This window comes from Diprion similis, chromosome 12 (genome assembly GCF_021155765.1).
Source record: "Diprion similis isolate iyDipSimi1 chromosome 12, iyDipSimi1.1, whole genome shotgun sequence".
Classification (NCBI taxonomy): domain Eukaryota; kingdom Metazoa; phylum Arthropoda; class Insecta; order Hymenoptera; family Diprionidae; genus Diprion; species Diprion similis.
The window spans coordinates 6561824-6585418 of record NC_060116.1 but is presented as its reverse complement, the minus strand read 5'-3'; the positions used below and the strand labels follow the sequence as shown (position 1 = coordinate 6585418).

The window sequence follows — 23595 nt, the reverse complement described above, 5'->3', positions numbered from 1 at the left end:
AATAAGTGATCTACGTGGAACTGTTTATTTGTAAGAAAATACGTGATTATTGGCTAGCTCCCAACTTGCTCGTGTAAACAGTAGTACGGCATAGATATTGCATAAAATTAACATCATATGTAAATCAAATCAACAAACTTAACTAGCAAAATTAGTCACCAAGTTGCTTGTACAATATGGGAACGTAGTCGTCGTATTCAGCCTGGTACATGTTTCCGGCAATAGGATCTCCAAGCTTGTATTTAGCAGCGAACTTCTTGATTGAACATTTGGCACGATTGTCTCCACTCTTATTGGTCAACCGTTGCTCATCGAAGTTAATCTTACCAGGTTGCTTGTACACCAAGAAAACGTAGCGGTGAAGACCTGTGTCTTTGGGGGGGCCAGCGCCAATGTATTCGGAGAGAACGTCGCCTTTGGAAATATCATTTCCTGGAATGTTTCCGACAATCCAGTGGTGCCATTCTCTGTATGTCGGTGTCTTATGACTGGGTGCATCAGGGTCTGCAAATAAAGATTCATGCATGCAAATTAGTAACTCAGCGATGCTATAACATTCCTTGCTTATTTACGTTTAACCAAATTCTTCTAACGGATTTGAATAACATGAAAGCAATCTGGTGGATGAATTCAATGATAACGAATATTGTGCGTACGATTATCATTCGCTGAGTTTTATATCTGAAAATTACATCACAGGCTTGACGGTATTTATCATAAATCGTGTGATAGGGCTGATGATGCGACGAGTATTAAATAAATGATTGTTATTTCAAGAAATTCTTACTCAAAATGAGTCGGCTAGTACGAAGGACAAATTACCGATTTTGCAAAGGGTGTAGAATGTAGAAGGTTCTGCATCCCAGGTGACGGTTGGCTGGTCTTTTACCAGCGTTGGCGTAAGAACCTTTCCAACGTCCACGGACACATTTCCAGGGAAAGATACCTTGGCAATTGAGGCTGGTACCTTGTCGATTACATCGGGGACAACGCCGTGTTGTTTCAGTGCTTCGGTCATTGTTGAAGATAGAACTCTGGGTGTGTAGCTGAAGGTTCTCTTGGCTAGTAGTGAAGCTGAAATAATTTAAGTCATTACATTTATACCTATACAGCACATAGATAACACATATAATCAGAGATATGAGAGAAGTGAACAAGATTGTATAGTGCTGATAAAATGAACGGCCAGCTAGCAACGCTGTGATAACCCTACAACACTTTCCCAGTACACATGCAGAGCTACCGATCAGATTACCCAGACATAACGTGGATATACAGTTCATTGGACTCGCTCCATTTGTTCAAAAATTTGTTATTTTATATTTACTTGCGTTAAATAACACTTTTGACATCATCTGCCACGTACAATTACCAACGCCGGTTCAGAATATACTGCAACGCACTTGTCCGGTGATAATATCCTCTGCCCTCAGGCCTTATGGTGCAGACGATTGCTAAAATGGCGCGTTCTCGACGATTAAACTTTATAATTATTTCTTAGTAGATAATTTTTCGATAATTATCAATCTTCGAAGTATTTTCTAACCACCATTCCACTAACTGTAAGTAATTTGTGACTGATTGATAGTTCGATTTAACTTTTCTAATAGGTATTCTTTTTTCGTTCAAATTTACCCAGCTTCAGAGAGTTGCAAAATTGCGTCGCTGGGTGTCTCGGTGACTGAGTGACTATGGATGTGACTGGCTGGACAATCGTGTCCAAGTCTAACTATGAAACGAGTGTGTGAGATTATCGTTGATTGAATGAATCAAAAAATAACAATCACTAGCTCGAGACTAGTCAAATACTTTTATTCAACAATTTTTCCGATTCCATCGTTCTTATTGTATAAATTAACTTAAGATTATTGTGATATTCTTCACAATCAATATTGCAGATTTCAGGTGAGCGAGAAAGCGCGCTCATATACAAAAATAAAATACCCATATTTAAATTGGTTTCTGTGAATTACGTGCTTATTTTAAGTCATCGTACTGCGTTTTTGAAATCAATTACATTCGAAACTCTGAGCAATATCATCCATAGTCATAAATTGTTCGGATTGACTGAAGCAGAATACTTCTATATCTACTTACCAGCTGTTGATAATTTAGTTTATACCTCTGATACCTCATACCGCGTCCTACAAAGTTCGGATAAATGCCGCAAGAGCGAGGCTACAGTTGCCTTGCATATCACGTACAGCTTCGCGGGTGTTGAAGATGTTTGAACAAAGATATTCAATGACTTCGAAAGAATGGAAATATTGAGGTGCTCGAGGTATTCTAAAACTGTGTAATTATTCTTTGAATCGCTCTAGAAATTGAAATACCTTCTTATTATTTGCCGAGAAATTGTCAACAAGAAAATCTCCTGATTACAAAAACGTTATGTCTCAAGAATCTTGCAAAATTTTTTAAATTTTTACGCTATTCTTATTTGATCAGAAAAAATGAATCTGTCTTTCTTCGAATTATTCAAGACACCCCGTTACGAGGTTATATCAAAATCTAGACAAAATTTGTTCATCGTAAACGGTTTTTCCTCTCCTCGTTGTAAATTCATTCTCCCAACAAGCCGTTATTAATCCGATGACGTAATATTGACGGTTGAGTTAGCGTCTTGCGCCGGAGAATTAGGTCCATCCCTATTACAATCAGCGGACTGGTCTTTGGGCGATTCGGCGTTACAAGCTCATGGCTCGCAGCGCAGCTCAACTATCGCGTGACATCCCATGCTCAATGCTCATCTCATTCCCGTGTGAGTTTCGTGATTCGTTTGCGTGTAAGCGATCCGTTTATAGGTCCAACATTAGCGTTCCTAATCTTTTTTCAAAAGAATGATGTCGGTAAAGTTTCTAATTCAAGTTCTCGTCACGCGTCAAGTTTTCTCAAGCAATACAAATGTACGGATATAATTATGAGTCGATCTTATGACTAGTAGAATATCGTAGCTGTAAAACCAAATGCGTAATTTGGAATAACCGATGCGAATAAAATAAAATTAATCCATTACATAAATGTGGGAAAAGGTATTCCAGATCGAAGTATTCTCGATATAACTCTCGAAAAAGAGCAAACAAACAGCAAGAACAGAAAGAAAGAGGATAGTTCGAAGAGTAATAGGTATACCGAAGGCCCGCGGGATAATTCGCGGTAGAAACTCATTCATTGAACTCATTCATCGTTCGGAGTCGCGCGACGCACGCTGCACGCGTGTGGTTTAATAAACGACAGAGCAGGTCGAGAGCGGCGCCGCAGGCTTCGTCACCGCATCTCGTCGCTACCCGAACGACCGTTGAAACTTTAAAGAGAAGAGTAGAGAAGAGAAGAGAAGAGAAGAGCAGCGGAGAGGAGAGGAGTTAACGAACGAGAGAAAGAAAAAAAGAAAGAAAGAAAGAAAGAAGGAAGGACTCGTCGTCGCCTCGTGTCGCGGCATGCGAAGTAGTCACATTGCGCTCATACACCGGCAGCTTGTTGTCTCAAAGTTGTCGTCAGGAGTGGAAGGGGATTTAGGGGGATTTAGGGGGGGGGGGGGGGGGGGGGGAGGATCGAGACTCGGCCGCCCGCGCGATTCCCCGTATCGCTAGGGTCCCGCCCTTGCGAATTCCCACGGCATGGACCAGCCGAGCAGACCGAAACGACGGTTGAACGGCGGACGGCGAGGCGAAGTCACGAGGCAGCTTCTCTTGTTTATCGTTAACGTTCGAAATCGTCGACGTCACGTTTGGCGGGTGGTTCAGTCTCGATTCTACAGCCATGCGGTTTGCCTCGTGTTGACGCCGGTCTAGCCCGCTAGGTCATCATCATCATCATCACCGTCATCCTTCACCTTCATTGTTATCATCCGTGCCCTGCTCGTACTCGTCTTGCTCAATTTCTTGTCCCCTTCGTATCGCTCACCATTCGATATTATCACAGTGCGCAGTGTCGCTTAACATGTTATACACATCGTTACAATAGGTGAGAGATAGAGAGCGTTTTATTAACGATTTTACGTCGATTCTTCTTTTCTATCCTGCTCTATATATGTCTGTCTATCTACATTCACTTATTATCCCCGTCCGATTGATTTCGTCGTTTTGCTTGTGACGTTTCCCGCCTGAATGCCGGATTTGTGCGCCCAGTTCTCGTCCGCTGGATCTTTCGACCTCTCGCTAAACGACGTCTAAGGTAATTTTTTTTCCGTGTCTTGTTTTTCGTTTTTATCATCGTTTTTGCATATCCGTGTTGTTTAAACCTTCCGCGATTTCGTACCCTGTAAATCTGGCGTCTGTGACACGTTAGTGTTAGGTTAGGTTAGGTTTGGTTTGTTTTCTCCTTCGTCAAGATAATAACCGGCTTTATTGAGTCATTAGTCTTTGATAATCGATGTGTCTAAACGACGGGCATGATTATAATTAATCACCAGCTAATAAACTATACCAGTGCGATCATTCGTTCTCCCGTTCGATTTTCTTCTCGTTATTCCTTTCTCTTCACGGCTCCGTGCTAGGTAAATTTAATTTTTATGACCACATGTATTTTCTGTCGATGACATGTTCGACCGAAATTTGACGTTTCATTAAACAGAGAATTGACTATGTCATCGGCATTTTCACGCAATACACACATATTCATATTCAATTATAAAAAAATATTTTCATTCTAAACTCAAACAAAAATTCTTACACGTAATATTGTACGTTCGTTTATTCTCATTTAATGTCGGTTGAAACGCGTGTCGCTACGATGTCGAGTTGGTTAGAAGACGGAAACGGAAGTGGGTGAACAGCTGCTGTTATCCACAGCACCACGGACACCTCCGCCAATCTGTTGACTTGTGATAAACATTGCGTTTGAATTTCAACGTGCCTATCATACGTGTGCAATCTGATTATTACACACCCCGTTACGCAAGTACCATGTGGCAATGGCAAAACCGTGTTCAAGGAATTAGGATAACGCTTTAATTTCCGCAATTTCAATGTATTCCAGTTTAGTCGTATATGTTTTTTTTTCAATCGATAATATCCAGAGATAAATAAAAACATGATACAATTCTTGTCTCTAATTTATCTTTTTTCTTCTATTTACAGTTCGTAACTCTATCATAGCCGTACTAACGAAGCTGCGAAAAGGACCAGCGATTTTTCATTAAACGTAGTTACATTACATTCGACGAGTTTTAACAATTTAACGAACGACGAAGGATATGATAACATACTCCTGAATATTCTACACTAACCTTACCGCGAACTGTCGACTAACTTCGCGCCGTATAAAATAAAAATAATATACACATCAAAGGGAAAAAAAACGAACGAACGAATCAAGTCATGTCGCGACGGAGATACGGTGTCGTTTTATCGCCGTTAAACGACAGTGAAAACCCTAAACCAGAGGTTAAATCAACGGCTCCAGACGACGTCGACGCTTCACCTATGACCAGGATCGTCAACGCTCTTGACAAGTCGACTATATCGAGTGGAGACACGCCGAAACGCTATCGTAGTGATACAAAACTCGCCATCGATGTCATCGACGAAATTTCGCAGACGCTGGGTGAGTCATGAAATAACATTTTCACGTAATATCAGTTTAACGTAGGTATCATGATAAACAACCATGATGGACTGTGATGTGTACTATTTGTAAAATCGTGGTTATACTTTTCGTTCTGTTTGGTATGGATTTCCGATTTTGTATCCACGCTATTATTTGTTTTCGATTCTGTACGAATGGTTCACTTTGTTATTGGAATTGGATGTATGATTGTACTGTATACACATGTCTGTGTGCGATTTTACCAACTCACTTTATCTTGACCGATTGAAGTTACCCTTCCTAAAACGCGTGTGTAATTCGGAATTCATCGGATTTAAGGGCCATTTTACTATGTTACGATGTACAATGCAATTCATATTTTACTTTTTAAGATGAAGGCATTTTTCGCATTTATGTTGCATTTAAGCTACCTACACTTGCGATTAATTTGAGAAACTTGCATATTCAATGAAATGTTTGATTGTAAGTCTGAATTGATGAATTGGTTGATATATTGTATGTACACTATTGTACACATATGAATGAATTTAAAAAAGAAAAGACTTGAGAAATCAACGCGTAAATGAAGTGTAACAATACTTTGTGGAAATCGAATTATCGCCGCGTATACAATTTATTATTTAAAAGTTAAAAAATTTTCAATTCGAAAAATTATGCGGAAGAAAATTCGATGAAACGATACTTGAAGCTTCCTGTCTCGCGAATTCGCTCATTATTATCATTATACATACCTACACGCGGTGCACGAACACACGGAATCGAGTCCAGACTGCTGCACGAAGGAAGAACGGACAGACGGACAAGCGGACGGGAGGAGACGGTGTGAGAATGGGATGAGGCAAGAGGGATTCCCCGTCCTTGAAGGGGGGCCCGATGACGTCTGCCGCAGAGGGCCTCCACGGGCCGTGCCTCGTCTTAAAATGGCAGTAGTTCTCAAATCGAAATAGAGACAACCGGCAAATTCTTGCTCGCATCGTAATTCCACCGTTATTATTATTTTTTTTTTTTTTTGAATCTTTTTATCTCCCGGTTAAATTTGTTTTTTTTTTTTTTCGCATAATCGAGGTCCGATCGCTTCAACGTGAACGAATTGACTAAATGGCAAGTCGAAGCGTTAAATGGCAGAACGATGTTTGGGACTTTGAATTTCGCTTGAACATCGTGCTGCTGCATTCCGATGCAGAGAAAGATTCTTGACGCGGATTAATGACGCACACTTAGTAAGACAACAGCCAGTCGTGTTTACAGCTGGTTAGACTAACAGCTGACCTTGCGAATTAATCAACGAAGATAGAACCGCGAGAACAACGAGGGGTGTCTCCTCCTCGTCACCGCCGCCGTCGTCGTTACAAATGCATTCGCAAACCCGACGGGACGATGCGCCACCAAACCCGTTGTATCCCCCAATTTTTTATCCTCCTTCCTTCCTTCCTTCCTTCCTTCCTTCCGTTTTTCCTCGAATTCGAGTTGAGAACCCCCCGGGATTTAGGGAAACAAGTAGTTCGTGCCCCGACTCGGCCAGGTGCTCACCTGCTTTCATACACCCAGAAATATCGGCGCGACCGTGTTTCTCTCCGATGGCTTTGCATCTGTGTGTTCACGTTTGTGTCCTTATATTTGTGTCTGTGCACATATACGCTTTCGCTTCTACCTGGGCGCCGTGCTGCTGCAGTTATGCCAAGGTGCGCCGCCACCTTTCCACTCCTTCCCATTTACCTTCCCTTTCCCTTTCCCTTCACCGTCACCTTCCACACCCCAAACCCAGGCCGGGACGGGCTTCCCCGGGGGTGAGGCCGCCTGGGGCACTGACCTACCCCCGCAAGACCGTTAGCCAGCAGGAATCAGCTGTTCATTTGCCAAAACTGTGTGCGCACACAACGCGCCAATTTGCGGAGGTGGTTTCCTTCTCGTTGATCACCGACTTCTGTTTACCGCAAACGTTGCACTAATTTGTACTTTGCTATCTAGAAAGGGAGCCGACACGTTGGTCATTCGTGTCTCTCTACATGACTAAATTTTATCTGTGCTGAAAATCATGATAAGTATGTGACAAGTGTCACATGTTCCATTTTTTATTTTGTCGATAAAAATCTTGTATAAATGATCCAAGTTTCATTTATGTCTGAACAAAAATTGCGGAAATAATTTACGGGGGGAGTGAGAAGGGGGGGGGGGGGGATAAAATACGGTTGAACGGTAAATTGTAGTTATGGACAATTTGTCGACTCTCCGTTTTTTCACTCGAGTAGCTTTTAACCCGTTGCTTGTCTGCCCCGCCTTATACCCTTGCACACCGGGTTCGCCATCTTTTTCTGTCTCTTCTAGAGCGTCTTTCTCTTCGCAAAATTTAAAGGGGCGGCTAGGGCATTTAAAGTTTAAAAGGCTTACCTGACTGGGCTCGATCCTTCGAATGTCGAGCTTTGTAGGGTCCAGCTATGTGTACTCAATTGTAGGTAAGGAAAAAGGATTTCTTGAGTTTTTTTTTAAGGAAAAGAAGAAAAAGTCCCTTATACGCAAGGCTTATGTCTGTGTTCAGATTCTTGACGTTGGAATCATGGATTTCGATTTCGCAACAACATGTTGTTGTCCGTGTGTACTTTTCTGAAATCTCCATTCTGTTTGTGGGTGAAAAATACAAATGATTATCAAATTTTCTCATCGGGGTTATTATGTGCACTACAAATACGAAGAACAAGAGGAAGAATGATTTGAAAATAAACCATTTATCTTCGTATCTCCCTCGCTCCAGTTTACATCATTTATTACATTTCCCTTCGTTCGTCGTTATCTTGTTGGATAAATTGTGCATAGGATAAAGGGGAAAAAAAAGTAATATATGGCTTTTTGGCGCTTTAGCGCGGTATCGGGAGCCAGGGTAACGACTTATTAGGGATGGCGTTTCGACGGAAAGCCACATGTCGTCTCGTTCTTGTTCGCTGCCCTCATAGTACGTTGCGTTTTGCGTTACACGTTGTGCTGCTCCGCACTCGCTCGGTTCTACCCTTGTAGACACACACTCGCTGGCCGTTTCATAGCGAACCGATCGTGCAGCTCGCACAGACACGCTGGAATTACACTCACACTTGCGTGCCGCAGCCCCAGCACGCGTGTTGATCAAGGCGGCGAGCCCCTTTCGCTCTTACTATCCTCGTCGAGAAGAGAGGGAGGGAGGGAGGGGTTTGCGCTGGGTTTCGCCTCGGCGAAGCTAGACTCGCTCGTGCCACGCTTCTCTACGTGTCCAACGGAAAATTCAGCCGCGCTATTACGCAAGGTGGAAATGCAGTTCTATGGTTATACCTATACGTGTCGGGGCGGTGACTGTCAGTTAGAGTCAAATCCACCTGTTTTACACTAACGCAGGTACGCACGGTGCGCAGGGGAAACGATTGTTTTAACCTGCGGGTCCTTTCACCTTTCGATGGCTTTTTAATATTCGGAATAATTACCGGGGGTGGGGGGTGAAATGGTGGGAAATAAGGAACCGGGAAACGAAGGATAATCTGGCAAAGCTAATAAATCAGAAATTGACATATTCGCTATTGTAAGATTTTGAAGGATCGACTTGCAGAAACGACTTTTTTTCTAATTTCTAATCTCATCGGAATTTGACTTAATTCAAAACTGTATTTACAAGTGAATTGGACTGATTAATTCGTTCCGATTGCACTTGGACGGTACGGCAAGTAGAAGGAAAAGATGCAATTGTCTCAGGTCAGGTTAAATTTCTAATCCGTTAGTGACTGGTTTTTAGAACAGTTTGATCGAATTTTCCAATTTATTCAATCCAATTGTTAATCAAAAGATTTAATTCGCCACGAAAGTTGGTGCTTATGAAAAAGTTATAAATTTTTATCCCTCTTCTAGTTTAAATTTTCATTCCTATCTCGTGATTTTATTCAGGATGCCATGCATTGACTCTGCCAAACAACGCAAAAATATTTTCTTTCGCCCAGGATAGACAGTGTCGAAAAAGATCCAGGAGTGTTTTACGAATTGTGTCAAAGTCATGATCACTGAAGTTCTTGAAGTTGGAATCGTCTTAAGAAGTTGGTATTGCTTGACTTTTGCGTAGACTTAGAGATCTCTAAATATCTGAGACCTGATAATCTGCAAAATCGTGATAATCAACAATAACGATTTTACATATTTTACGTAATTTCTCTACATTTGCGTAAAAGAAAATTTTTTCGTAATTTCTTTAGTCAGAATTTCGTGAAAAATACGACTGTTGTGCACTCTTTCGCGTTTGAGATCCGTGGAGATATTCGGAGACACCCGAAGTCCGCATGGGAATCGAGTACAACAGCATCCCCTCGAAAGCGTGAAAAGATCCTTTGAAAATCTGCTGCGATGCTTGAATTCACGCAGCTCTTCCGCTAATGCGTGCGCGGTGAAAAATTCGTCTAGTCTTATGTAATAACTTGGGCATGCAGAGTGAAAGAATCCTGCTCCCCATTGTGCGTTTCTTAAAAACAATGACCACGACTCGCGACTCGTTATACACAATGCGGTAATTGAACCCTGACATATGACTCGAGCCCCAAAACTGAAGAGTACACGCCGACTTATTGTTGGAATCGATTTTACGTGAGGTTAAGGTACCTTGTGTGGAACAAGGCGGCAACCGAGTCTTGAACAACGGGGTACGTCGCGACGACGACGACGACGTCGACGAAAGACCGGGGCTCCTTTGCCAGCACGTCAAGTTGGCTCGCGCGTTCCTAATTGTTTCGGTCACCAGAAAGCCAGCCCACCACCACCACCACCACCACCACCCCATATGCGTCACTCGAATCGCGCGTGGTTGCCATGGTTGGCCCTATCGCCTATTCTCTCTTGTCAGCTTGCTGTACACGTCACGCGTACACGCACACGCACACGCACACGCACACGAACATAAACACACCGTAAAGCCTGCGACATGAATTTCTTGCTGCCGAAGGGACCGGTGTCGTGGGCTGCTTTGCCTTACCCCCTGCATAGCATATGGCACGAGTTCCTTATAATTATTTATAAGCAACTTCTCGACGATCGTCGTCCACGTCGCGTGTCTCTGCGCGCGCGCGCTGACCACGGGTCGAAACTCGAGATCATACGTCCAGGGGGCTCGCTTTATGGAGTTCTTTATTGGGAGTTCCAGTTTTCATCCCGCGGGAGGAAACTCGCTGTTGTTATATTGCCCGCGGATTATATACCCCCTCTAAGGACATCCCATTAGATTAACGAACCCTCTTTTTCTTACTATCTTTAATCTAGTTTAACTTTTCTTCATCTTCGTTCGTCATGCCGATACGATACACCTGGACCAGTTCTCAAGTTCATAACCGCTATCCTTGATTCATTCGAGGGTTTTACCACAGCGGGCATCTGGCTAGCCGCTTATGAAATTGTCGTTGCAGTTTCGAGGTAGTTATTTGCAAGTTGCAGGATGAAATTCGTCAAGAACTTGTTTTATTGTTAGCGAGGTTCAACGATATTGGGGCTGAAGTTGGGAACCTTAACGTAACGAAACTTCAGGGAAAAAAATTATTATTCCACAATTTTAGAATGACTTTAAAGAAGTCAGCTTTTCGAAATAAATATACAAGTATACGTTTTGTTTATCATGGTTTACTAAAATTCAGACGTTCCGCAAGATTCGAAATAACGATTTTCCATAAATGTGCATCGTTATAGTAACGTTACTAACTTCATCCTCATGAATGATAGGTATCTCATGGTATTAATGTACTGGTTCACTGGGATAAAGAACAAATTTATTCCATCGACTCAAGGATCCAGATTTTATATTTTGGTATTAAGTTTTTTCTGTTTTGTTTAAGGAAATTCAACGTTTTTCGGTGAACGTGACGTTTTATCGAAAGCGTTTACAATTCGTTTTTATGTCTATTTTGCAACTCGATGAACAACGAGTTGACAATTAGACAAACCGCATGAATATCTGAAAACTGATATCACCTGATATAATTTATTTAACGAACAATAAAATAAGTCAAATCACATCCAGTAATGAGAATGGTTTTAAATTAGGCATTCCATCGACATTCATTTATTTTTAAGAATGGTGTAGACTGTCCAAAAAAGAAATCATCTATTACTGAGTTTTAGATTTTTGGACCACGGGTTGGCTTCGTGTTTTTCTCATGAATTCGTTGTTAAAAAACGAAAATTTTGAGACCAAGATGGAAGTGAGGAAGTTTCGGGTTTAGAAGCTACACACGAAACAATTAAGCAAATGAGAAAAATTGGATTAAAAAGAATTTTTTAAATTACAAATCTAGATTTTATACGGTTTGTCTCACTTTTCAACTTTCATTTCTTATTTTTTAACAAAAAATTCATGAGAAAAATTGGAAGCCAATTGATTAGGGCGATCATTCGAAAACTGAGTTTTCGTAATGCTGGAAGAAGTTAAAAAAATGTTGAGAGTCATACGTAGGTTGGTTTTGCATGGAAGAATGCCTAACATATGCACGCGTCCAGATCTGTATTGACGAGGGGCAAAAAAAGAAGGAGAAACGAAAAGAAATGCATATAAAGTCAATAGACGTACGGAGGAAGAAGAGCGAAGAGAATCTGCAGTGCAATGATGTCTCAGAGGAGGACTGCGAGAGAAATGGTTTTCCGATCGGGATTTAAAATTTAAATGTCCCGTGAGTGCAGGATCCTTAAAGTACCTAACTATCTAGTATAGTATAGCTGAAAGGGTTGAGGGGGACGGCTTTTGCAACCTGGCCGTCACGCCGCCTCATCAGCATATCCTGTAAGGCCGGTAAGGCAAGTAGCGCAACATTTCCGAAGACGAAGGATGCACTTTGGCAACCTTTAACGGTCGCGGGCCGAATAACTAATCAACTTTTTACACAACCGGAATAATTTGTCCGCGGGTCGCATCGTGAACACGAAGCGGGAATATTCTTGGAACAATAATTGCAAGCTTAGTTGCCGCGTCTTCGTTGCGCTGGCAAAAATTCTCTCTAACTTCGATAAATCGAAAAAAGGCCCGAATTCAACGTGTGAGCACATGTGCACCGCTAACTTGCAGCGTCGCAGTTGGTAGCGGTGTCAAACGGTTTTTTCGTGTTTAACTAAGATAAGACCGTTTCCAGTTGGCAAATGCTTCGCACGGTTTGTCCGTTTCCTGCGAATGGAATCTGATACCAACCGCACGACGACAACGACTCGTAACAGTGTCTTGAGTTGATTTTAACGTCGACACGCTCCATTTTTATCAGCAACGCGGTGCCCGGCTGGGCTGAAAATATTTCTGCCGTTATACGGAATTTCTGCAACTGCGTGCAGATCTTGAAATATTGTGCTGAATAGAATAATCCGATATCGAAGTTGAGCGCCTAATCTTCGACATGCAATGTCCGTTTCGTTTTGGATCCGGAGTAGGTACAGTTTTTAAAGTTGTGCATAGTTTTCGGTATAAAATGTCGACACACTTTTGCTTCCCGAATCTTCTCGCAGCATCCGATGATGTCGTTATGGCGCAGAAGGATCAATTTTGAATTGTGCCAGAGGTGTTTTGCTCCAGGGTAGACACGCGACTCTGTGGTGGGAAAGACCGAAAGTTTTAACTTCATATCACTTTTGCGAGGTTATGGTTTTAGCTGAGTTTATGGGTGTGTGTTATCACACCTCCAGGCAGACTTGGATTGCTTCTGCAACTCCTCCAATCTTGTTTGCAAATATAAGTGTAATGGGTAAATATAATTATGGATAATGATGATGATAATTGTTGCAATCTTCCTCTAACTTCATGCTGGTTTTTGTGATAAACTGGTTCTCGCTCGCATTCGATCTCAACCGCCTTCGAATATTGTGCTCTAGAGTGAAGAAAAAATTGCGTCAAGGATCTCGTGACTGAGTGATCGTTTTGTTGTAAAATTGATTGGAATGGGAGGGAAGTGTTTTGGGTATGATAGGCGATGATATCGAGAGAAGTGAACCAAATTTGTTTTTCATATTATATTCTTATTCTATTTTTTTCTGTACAGCGTAATGCAATTAGGAGGATCCTAGTTTAAGAATCTATGGGACGTACAGGCAGGCCAAAACGGTGTTGAATCTATAACGTGGTAAAACGATCATTTGAAAAGTACGACTGAAGCTACAAAGAAAGCTGACTTGATCAGCTTTAGGCATACTTTTCGAACTTTGTTCAACAGATTTCTGGTCAACGCGCTGTCTATGAAATAAATTCTTAATCTTAAAATCGAGTAGATATAAATAAACTTTCTCAAACGATTACGTCCTCTGCATTTTCCGTTCGGTAAGTGGCATGCGATGACAATTTTTCAAAGGTATTCTGAAAATCAAGTTCCTCTTCTCTTCGGTCGAGGACCCTTCCCGGGGCGTCTCGCGGTGCCTCGGATATCCGTTGGGTGAAAAATTCGTTGGGCACGTGCCGGCTGCGCCTCGCCTCGGTCCCCCAGGTCCCCCAGATCCCCCAGGTCCCCCAGGTTCCCCAGATCCCCGGGGTCCCCAGCTCCCTCGGGTCCCTGGGTCCCGAAGCGCAACCCTCCGCTGCCCTGCCTGACACCGTTTTCGGGGGAGCACGAGCTCGGCTCTCTTTGCACCACGTACGCTTTTCTAGCGTGCATAAGCGCAGTGTATTCTTAAGGTTCGCGCGAGCGAGCGCATGTGTTCACCACGTCTACTGCTCCGACGGTCGACAATAGCGACAAGGTGTCACCATTGTGCCGTTCCCGGTGAAAATTACGGTCCAAACCTTATACGCCGGTATATACGTGTATATACATATATATATATATATATATATATATGTTTACGGAATAATGGAAGTAATAAGTACCGGATTCGAAACGGCCATGGCTATGCCTCTGAGAAATCAAGAAATCAAAGACAAACTTCCGGCGCGAAATTATCGCCCAGTTTATTGTGCCTACGGTTATGGGTATGATTTGGTGGTTCATACCTTTCGCGACGAGTCGGGGCTTTAGACAGTCTATTCCCGAATTTCAAAATGAAGTTTAGATTTGATTATGCAAGAGAAAACATGGAATTTAGATTCGGTCTTGACCATGGGAATGAGAAGAACGAAGGAATTTAGCAAAGAGAATTTTTTTCTATTCTGTCGATAAGGAGATACCGAACTTCCACTTTTACCGACGAACTCAGCAGATCGATAGTTCACGTTTTATCTTCTTTTTCTCAGCCATACAACCTCTTCAAACTCTAGGAAAAGATAGGGTTCGTAATCGTGCTTGTCTGATCGCTAAGAAAAGTTTGCAAAAAGAAAAAAAAAAAAAAGAAAAAAAACAAGAAAAAAAAATGAATAACTACTAAAAAACGCGGGATTCCTCAAAGCTAGTGAGAATCAACTGCAAGTATTTTTGCACATCGTTTCAATCAGTTTTCCGAACTTTTGTAACGGCCCCGCAAGCACATTTGTAAACTTTGTCCTCTCCCAAATTTTGACAATGAAACGATTTGAGTAATCACTCAGAAAATTTCTAAATAAAGTGTTATATCCTATATCTTTTTTCCACCGATATTCCGACATCCTTGTAATTCCTATCCTGCACTTGAGAAGCTGTAAGATGACGCGACGCCCACATAACTCAGTAGCAAAAGCTAGGGTTGAGTCGAGTGACAAACGGGTGCAACAATAGTAGTCGGAGGTGATCATTGTGCCAAAATGTCTTGGAGATGAAACGAAGCTACGGACTACATATCTGCATATCACGAGCGTACAGTCCGCGTAACGCGAAGGCCAAAGGACAGAAGGTGCCGGGCACAAGGTGCAGGATGTCGTCTTCCTGTGGGAGGTGCTCCTCCACGTGCCAGAGGATCAAACTACCGAAGGAGGATCATCGCGGCACGCTGTGTGTACATACACTGGGAGGAGAAACCGGTGCACGCGCGCCTTGTCTGCCTCCATGCCTTTTTCGCAGGTAAACCAGAGCGACGAACAGGCTTTCCACTGTCTCTCCATCTACCGTGATGCATTTGCATGTTTTAAAAGGATCCGTAAAAGTGCCGGAATCATCTGCTCTCTTACTACCACTTGGAACGGATTCCCCGCGGCTCTTCGTGCTGCACTCGCTGCATCCCAAAGGCTTCCGTCTATTCCTCCTTCTCTTTTATACTACGTCACAAATTTTATTTTAATGTTTTCACTGCAGCCTGTGCATGACAATGAACTTTTAAGTATTGCGGTATTCACTGGTATCCAAGGATGAATCGGTTTTTTTTTTTTATTTTGAGTAATGGTGTCGTTTTTTCAAGTTTTAAAAACATCCACCACTTTGTTACTTATGGAGTAATTTCACAGTTAATAAGTACTTGAGGAATGTTTTTTTGTACCTACTTACTACTGAACGGGGAACGTTCTATGCTGGAAAAGTGGTTGGAAATAAACCAGACCAGGAAGTCCTGGAAGTCCGTTACGTGGTTTAAAGGAATCAATCGATGCAGAGGAGTCTTCGATATACCTGCGACGTATTCTCGGCTCACAGTAGATATCTTGATTTCATAAGGGTGCGGAGGAAGGTCGTCCGTCCCTTACCCCTGAACTTGGGTAGCGAAAACCCAACGGCAACCAGCATCCATCCCCTAATTTCATTTCAAAATTTATCCCTTAACGGATATATTATATATATATCAAAGAAGGATCTCATTCTGGGCGCCCACCTTGATCCCGACATGCTTTTTACTCCTTTGCGCCACGTTGTATAATAACGTCCCGTCGTCTCGATCAAATAAATTTTTACAACGCGCGCGCCTTCCAGCTCCGTTAGCTCAAAGGTGATTCCTTCCGTTGGCGGACGGAAGCCTCTGCAAGAAACCCCTTCCTTCGACCTTCGCCGGTTCGTTATACACGGCCACGGCTCACGGTTCGTCGATTAATTATCCACGCACCTACTATAAGACATGGTATCACTTTTCGACCATTCTAATTGTGTAATTTTATTCCTTTTTTCATTACTTGCGCTTCTTCTTTACGATTCAGTGACGCTGAACGCTCTTGACAAAATTAATCGACGAATTTTTCTTACTTAACGGCTTTGCCAATTTTACATTTTGACGGTCGTCACAAAGTTATCCGAATTTCAACTTTACACGAATTTTTCACAACTCCTGCATGCACCGGCCACCGCCTATATATCGAACAAGTGCTTTACATGCATAATCGCATGCACCGACCATATTGTTTCAAGCGCCGACTGTATTATATTAGAATAAATTTCAAATTCCGTAGGTAGGTATAAGGCATGCCGCAGGTAGATAGTCCTGGTTTGGTGAACATCTATACCATTTAACTGCTGTATTCACATGCCGAGAACACATGCAACGCCATATGGACTGTTATACTCATTCGTATACGTATTCTAGGCATAAATAGTAATTCCTCTTCTACTCCACGTATGTATAGGTATTAAAAAATTATCGTTGTGTTCGCATTCAATTATTAAGATTCCTTAATCGTTTAATTTAATTTAATGATCGATTAATAAATTCTAAATTGATAATGATGGATTCTGGATTTTTCTTTTTTTTCTCTCGCAACGATTAACGAATAAATTTTTCGCTCGCATGTGTGGTTATACTACGAGAAATAAATGTATAATGTATTATAATAAACCATATGGTGTATCACCTGCAAAATGCGGAAACTATGAAATCAGAAAACAAAGCAGGAACGTTGTGCACTGAAGCGCTTTACAAGTTAACCGCGTAATGCGGTCGTCGGTTGATTTTATTCCCATATCTCTGATAATGCGAGTTTTTATGTCACAAATACGAAGCAACGCCCGACCGTTTTCTCTCCTAATATTATATCTACAGTATAAATATATAAAACACCCGAATGGTGGGCGTTGCTCTTATCACAACGACGCTCGCCCGTTATACCTTATAAATGATTACATATCTCGGGACCTCTACCATACATTAGCCCATGTTTACGAAAATTTTCTTATTCCTGCGGAAACAAAAACGAGAGGGTGAAGAAAACGGCAATGCCAAATTGATTATGGGACAAGAGATGGGGAGGGGGGCGGGTGGATAGAGAAAAAATTAAATCGATTCATAACCGGCGAAATTACTCCATTCGTAACGGCCCTTCGTGCCCTGCAGTCGCGACAAGCGAAGGGTCAAATTAGCCGGGATGCGCCACATATGTCGATCCGGGTATATGACTCCCATTGGTCTATGGCGCGTGGCTCTAGGAGAGCTAGTGAATCATGCCTATCAGGCTTTTGGAGCGCCCCTCCATCCCTGGTGTCCTTCGATAACACAAACGCGACCGTTAGACACACGTGGGAGTCTGCACATGGCGAATAGTTGCTGCATTAGTGAATCCCTATCCCCCCGTGAACGAGCGGCACGCTTGCCAGCATGTGTGTGTGTGTGTGTGTGTTTTATCCAAACATATCTAAAACGTGTGTGTAAATTGAACGCCTTCCATCCTAATCGTCGAACGTGTTTCGGACATGTGTGAGAGGAAAGGAAGGTACATATTGAGCAGGAATTAACGGGGAAGGAGAAGCTAAATAGGAATTAGGCCGTAGCTAATAGCTACTCGCTTATTTGGTCCCTGTAAGAACCGGATAATCCAACATTTTAATAGATGGATTATCGAATTGGTTGTTTATAACAGAATTATGTATTCTAATTGAGCGTGAAATAATTCTTCCTTCTATCACTGTGACGGTTCGGTCTGTTTCATAACTTGTATTCACCTTTCGTGGGTTGAAAGTTTTCTTTTAAAAAAATCAACAATTGTTTGAATTTAAGTTGCACGTTATACTACAACCCCTTGCATCAATGGTGTTCACAAAACTTGCGGGTAGGGGTAAAAATTCGAAAGGGTCAACGTTGCAAGTAACCGATATATCGAAGTTTCAAACATGCGAAAATGAAATAACGAAAGTTGAAATCATGATTTTCGAAAGTGTCACTGATTACAATTACTACTAATCAGTAAAACTTTCAAAAATCAACATTTCGAACAATTCAACTTTCGTTAATTCATTTTCGCATGTTTGAAATTCCGATCTATCGGCCATTTGCAATATAGACCCTTCCAACTTTTAATCCCCCCCCTCCAAACTTCCGAGGCGATGACGTATCGAATTAACGATTTTGTTCCATATATTGCGATGAGCTATAATCCAGAATGAAATTTGTCTGTCAGTACGCATTCCGGCGGTCACGGTCGGCGGATCTCAACCTGTTATAGCAGTCTCTCGGCAATTCCACGGAAAGACTTCACTACCATATACACCAACTCGAGGAACACATGGCCCTCTTCGTCCCCCCCCCCCCCTCCCCCCCTCTTTCCTCTCTTCTCTCTCTCTCTGCTACACCACGTTTTGGTTGCAATCGTTGACCTGGTGCAACGATCTCGCTTACTCACACAAGCACACACACTCACTCACTTACGCAGGCTATCGGAGCATAGTTTTACTGGGGGAGTCACCGTCCGTAACCAGGAAGCCGCGCCGCCCCCGAGCAGCCCCTGCATGACGTTGACCGGTAGGCACCCCGGGTCTTTCGCCCCGCTACTAGATGCGAGATCCTCTTACAATATCTTGAGCACGCGCCGACGATACGGGGCGACATATGTCAGCATATGTGTCTAGCGCCTCCGTTTCGTGTTGGGTTGAATTAGCGGCGGTACCTTCATTAAAACCGCGTTTATCTGTGTACGTCGAACCAGTAAGGTGGTTGTTGGTTAGTTAGTCGCTTCGTTTCTGTCGATCAGTGATCATCAACCATTTTACTTTATTCATGGCGTAACACCAACGAGACTAAAGTGATATCATAGGTGATAGGTCTGAAGGCATGTTTCCTTTGAACGAGGTCGACGACCTCTAGTCTTTTACTTTAATGTTCAAATTCTGTTACTAGAGGTGTTAAGGTCGTTTGACTCTTTACTAGCTTCATTTTGAAGAATGAAAAGAGAGGAAGGTAGCTCAGAGGATTGTGGAGGGAGACGCGTAGTCTGTGGTTAACTGATTAACACATGTGTTAAAAGTTTGAGTTACTTATTAGTACTTTTGCTTTATTATATATAAACTCTGATGCAATTAGTACGAACGGAACGTTTCAGTTTACCGCCACAACAAATGTATGTCATCTTGAACTGTACAAATTTAGAACGAACGTTACGGGTCGTAAATGTCTTTTGGTATAAAAATGTGTAAATCAAAATTTTAACGATTTAATTATCGAACAGCAGTTTATGGTTTCTTTATTTTCTTTCAACACATCTTTTACCCCGGAAAATTTGTGTTATTGAACCCGGATTTCGATAAACTGTAATATGACAAGTTTCGTCCTTTTGTGTATAGAAAACTACTGAAAACGAGGGCAAGGATCGATTAAACAGCGTCATAAAATTCCTATAAAATCACAGAAGTATAGTTCTAACAAACGATAGGGAGCAAGGGAGAGAGAGATAGAGAGAGAGAAAGTCACTGGTGTGATTAACTGTCTTACTGAGAGACGAGTGGCACGTGTCACGCGTGTCACACGGACGCGTGCTTCGCTCTCTTAGTTTCGTGGGGTCATTAGGTAGTCTGCAGGGTACGTGTTGCCGTGTCGATACACTCTGTAACGGCAGCTTGCAGTCCGTTGAGGACTCCTTACCTAGCAATCGATAACTCGACCATGCAGCTTCGATCGTTCGTGCCAGGGTTAAACTAATCGAGGTTGTACCAAAGTCCCGGGTGTATCGCTTACTCGCCACGCTTTACACTCAACTAACATGCCGATCCGGACTTTCGTTTTTGAAAAAATTTAGGACAATTGAAGGTGCGAGTTTGAAAATAACTTGACTCTTATATATGTAACAGGATCCATATGTGAGTAGTTCTTTTTTGCCTAAGTTGTCAAATTAAGGTTATTGTTAGTATTTTGCTGTCAATTTATGATCCATGGCTGCATGATTGATGGGGATAATTTATTAATAGAATTGAAATGATGAACCAGATCAATACAGTGAGACGCACTATGATTGATGAGTATCTGTGAATGTACTTCACGTTTCGATGAATCAAGTTTGATTGAAATCAGTTCAAATAATACATCAATAGATCGATGCAATATTTAGCTATAATTTCACCGTATATCACTCTCAAATAACTATACAGCTTACATTTAATTTTCAGAAATTCCTTATCGAATTACAGTATTAACAGCAACTTTAGTTATCCATCAAACTTTATCGATCGGTACTTCACGTACATCACATTGGGTTTATAGGTACATAAATACATTCTGCATTATTTTCGATACCTAGTGCTATTCCCTTGATCACGAGTTACTTTCAACTCGCTTGCATAAGCCGAAGAAATTCCATATGTTTATAGTAATTCGTAATACTTTTCATAAATTTGACAATATTTTTTATTAGTGTGAAGTTGACCCTCAAACGAGTGACGAATGGAACAATAAACTTAAATGTTTCTAACTCATAATTTAAAACTGAGGACAGTGTACACAACAAATTGTTCCAGGGTATTCCCCTCCTTGTTGTTCTTGTCCCTTATTAATCAAGATCGTTCCGGTGTACTTTCTGTACTTTTTTCTACCTTCAGCTCTTCCTACCTCTTCGCACGCACCTCGATACACTCAAACCTGTCTGCAGGCATCGCATGCACATACGCGGTAGATATATGCAGAGAGTATAGTAAACGCACTTGTGTACCAACGCGCACGCACTCATTCACCGACGAACGCATACGCCGCGAAAGAATAAGGGCGACTGGCTCTGAACCACCTGGCACAGTTCAATACACGCCACCCCTATAGCCATGCATACCGTATACCTACTCGTAGTAGGTAATACCTTGAGCGCCGTGACCCCAACCCTCGGACGAGGCTCGTGCCACGAAACATTGTCGTAGACTGCAAAGGTTTACCTCCTCAGCTGCCATGCTGATGCACTCCATGGGATCCATGGAGCCGCCAGCCACTTCTTCGTACCTTCTTTTCCCACCTTTCAAATCTTTTTCATCGAACTTACCACCTGTGTGGATTCAATCTACCGATTGCTCTCGTTCGATCATTGATACAGTATCACGTGCTGACTCGCCCTGTTTTATATGCATCGATATTCCCAATAACGTTACACTAAAAAAGGGTTACTCGGCTGTGGGGTAGAATTAACCATCTTCAAACGCAAACCACTTATAACACACTCAATCAAAGTATCCTTACAGGAAGGTACAGAAATTATTCATATTTCGTCGATTCAATAGCGCCAACAAACTCCCGAGGTTTATGGAAGAAAACTGATATCATTTAACGATGAGTTAACATTTTACTGTTATGTACTAACTAACAGCAAGAGCTACGCCAGTGCCGCAAACAGGAGTCAACGAACACAGTTTCCTCGCCTAACTCTCCCTTCTCCTCGCATGGCTGTTATACCTATCGATTATTTATTTGCTCCCTCGCTCTTGGTCCCTTTTATTATCCCCCGCCCCTCCCACATCTCACCCCGTATCAAACGCAATCAAACGTGTACAGTAGTCGAGGTATTGTCTAGTCGTAGTCGGCTCTATGTGTGTACCTGCAATAGTTCGAACAGTTCGGTGTGCGGGCGGTTTGATGCTGCCTACTCTATACAATTATTATTCCTACATATGGGTAGGTATATCTAATTCGCAGCCTAACATTCGTACGTCGTATCGAATAATATGGGCACATTCAAGATCAAAGTTAACGGATCAAGTTATTCATCGATCAAATACACCACCGCCATGTAGGTATAAATGTACCTACGATTCGCGTTTCCAGCTGTTAATCGATCATCGTTTCGAACTCATAGATTTTTTGGGGGGATTGATTTGTACTTTGATAAATTTAGAGAAACTATGACGGTCAGGCGTTGGAAAGTTTTGAGTGTGTAACGCTATCGCAGAATCGGATGTGTGTTTTCTGATACGCAACAGTTTGAAAATATTCTTTTTAGACAGCCATTTTACTTGCCGCCGTAAAAATCTTTGTATTGTCATATCAGAGCTATGCTGGTGTGATAAACGTGTGCATAATATGCATAGCGTGCAGTCCTAGAGTCTTGTATTCGTCTCGTTACGTTCCATTATGCATTCGATCATGAATCATGAATAGTTTGTTGACCTCTTCCATTCTATTGCCTTTTTATCCGCTTGGTGTAGTAGCAGCGTTGCCCGGGTGTGAAGTTATGTTTAATTGATGTTTTATGTCTATCTTTTCCACAATCGAACGGTCTATGCGACCTTACTGTGCAATGCATATTTCGATTTTCGGTGCTCAGAGTGGATCAAAAGTTGACATAGAATTAGCTGACCGTTACTTTGAGTGAGAAACTGGAACAACCAAAGCGATTCAATTTCTCTCAATTTCATTTTTCAACGAGTAGCTTTCCGCGCTCCGAGTTTATTACGCTTTTCATTTATTTTTAGCCCCCCCAGTGACTATTTGGATGTTCAAGAAACGGTTTTTCCTAAAAATAGTATGTTAGCAGCCCTGCGCATCCTCTCGAAGAAAAATTCAACCCCTACAAGATCTACTCGATCCCTCCGTTTTCGTATTTATTTTTACTCCAACTAGGGAGAAGAGAGAGTAAAGATTCTATCCGGAAGTGAAACCCTCTGTACTGATCGTCCAAATCCAAAACATTCTATGAGTAGAAAAAGCTAGCATAAATTTGTTTTCATTAGGTACATTAACTGCAATTTCTTCTATAACTCATAGTTAAGAAATTAAAACGATTATAGAATAAAAACGTTGAAGAATCGCTTTGAAGTAATTTTTAACAGTTAAATGCTTTCGTGAACGACTGTATTATGTTACGTCATTGCAAGATGTGTCCGAGAGGCGGAAATAAGGGTCTTTGTCGCATGAATTGCGCGTCTATCGTATAACTCACCTGTTTCTCGAAAGAGACGGAAGAGATGCTAAAGCGAGACGCAAGATAGACGCGCCCCGGACATGGCGCGTGCTTCTTGGTGGAAACAGGATGAAGAGAAACGTTAGCCAAAGGAAGGAATCACAGCTGAAAGCGCTTCCTTCGTATATATATAT

General features: G+C 42.0%; 2 protein-coding genes across 6 annotated transcripts in view; one reads left to right on the top strand and one right to left on the bottom strand.

The window, feature by feature from the left end:
• On the bottom strand, positions 1–1683 carry LOC124413486 (phosphatidylethanolamine-binding protein homolog F40A3.3-like). Of its 4 annotated transcripts, none has more exons than XM_046894093.1 (3): positions 1642–1683; positions 823–1076; positions 1–504 (listed from the first exon to the last, which is right to left on the bottom strand). In XM_046894093.1, exons 2-3 carry the CDS (start codon positions 1016–1018, stop codon positions 152–154), a joined length of 549 nt encoding a protein of 182 aa, XP_046750049.1. In that variant the 5' UTR covers positions 1019–1076; positions 1642–1683; the 3' UTR covers positions 1–151. The 4 variants fall into 4 exon arrangements, with proteins under 4 accessions (XP_046750049.1, XP_046750047.1, XP_046750048.1 ...); XM_046894091.1 differs by lacking the exon at positions 1642–1683 and adding an exon at positions 1328–1602 and having other exon boundaries at positions 823–1074; XM_046894092.1 differs by lacking the exon at positions 1642–1683 and adding an exon at positions 1367–1601 and having other exon boundaries at positions 823–1074.
• Positions 1684–3700: 2017 nt separating this feature from the next.
• Positions 3701–23595, top strand: part of LOC124413484 (M-phase inducer phosphatase-like) — an 87525-nt gene continuing 67630 nt past the window's right edge. Inside the window, exons 1-3 of one of the 2 annotated variants that reach the window (XM_046894082.1) lie at positions 3701–3963; positions 4128–4173; positions 5079–5544. In XM_046894082.1, the coding sequence (XP_046750038.1) occupies positions 5319–5544 (226 nt within the window). In that variant the 5' untranslated portion in view covers positions 3701–3963; positions 4128–4173; positions 5079–5318. The remainder of the gene's footprint in view (positions 3964–4127; positions 4174–5078; positions 5545–23595) is intronic. The other variant, XM_046894081.1, reaches the window with a different exon arrangement.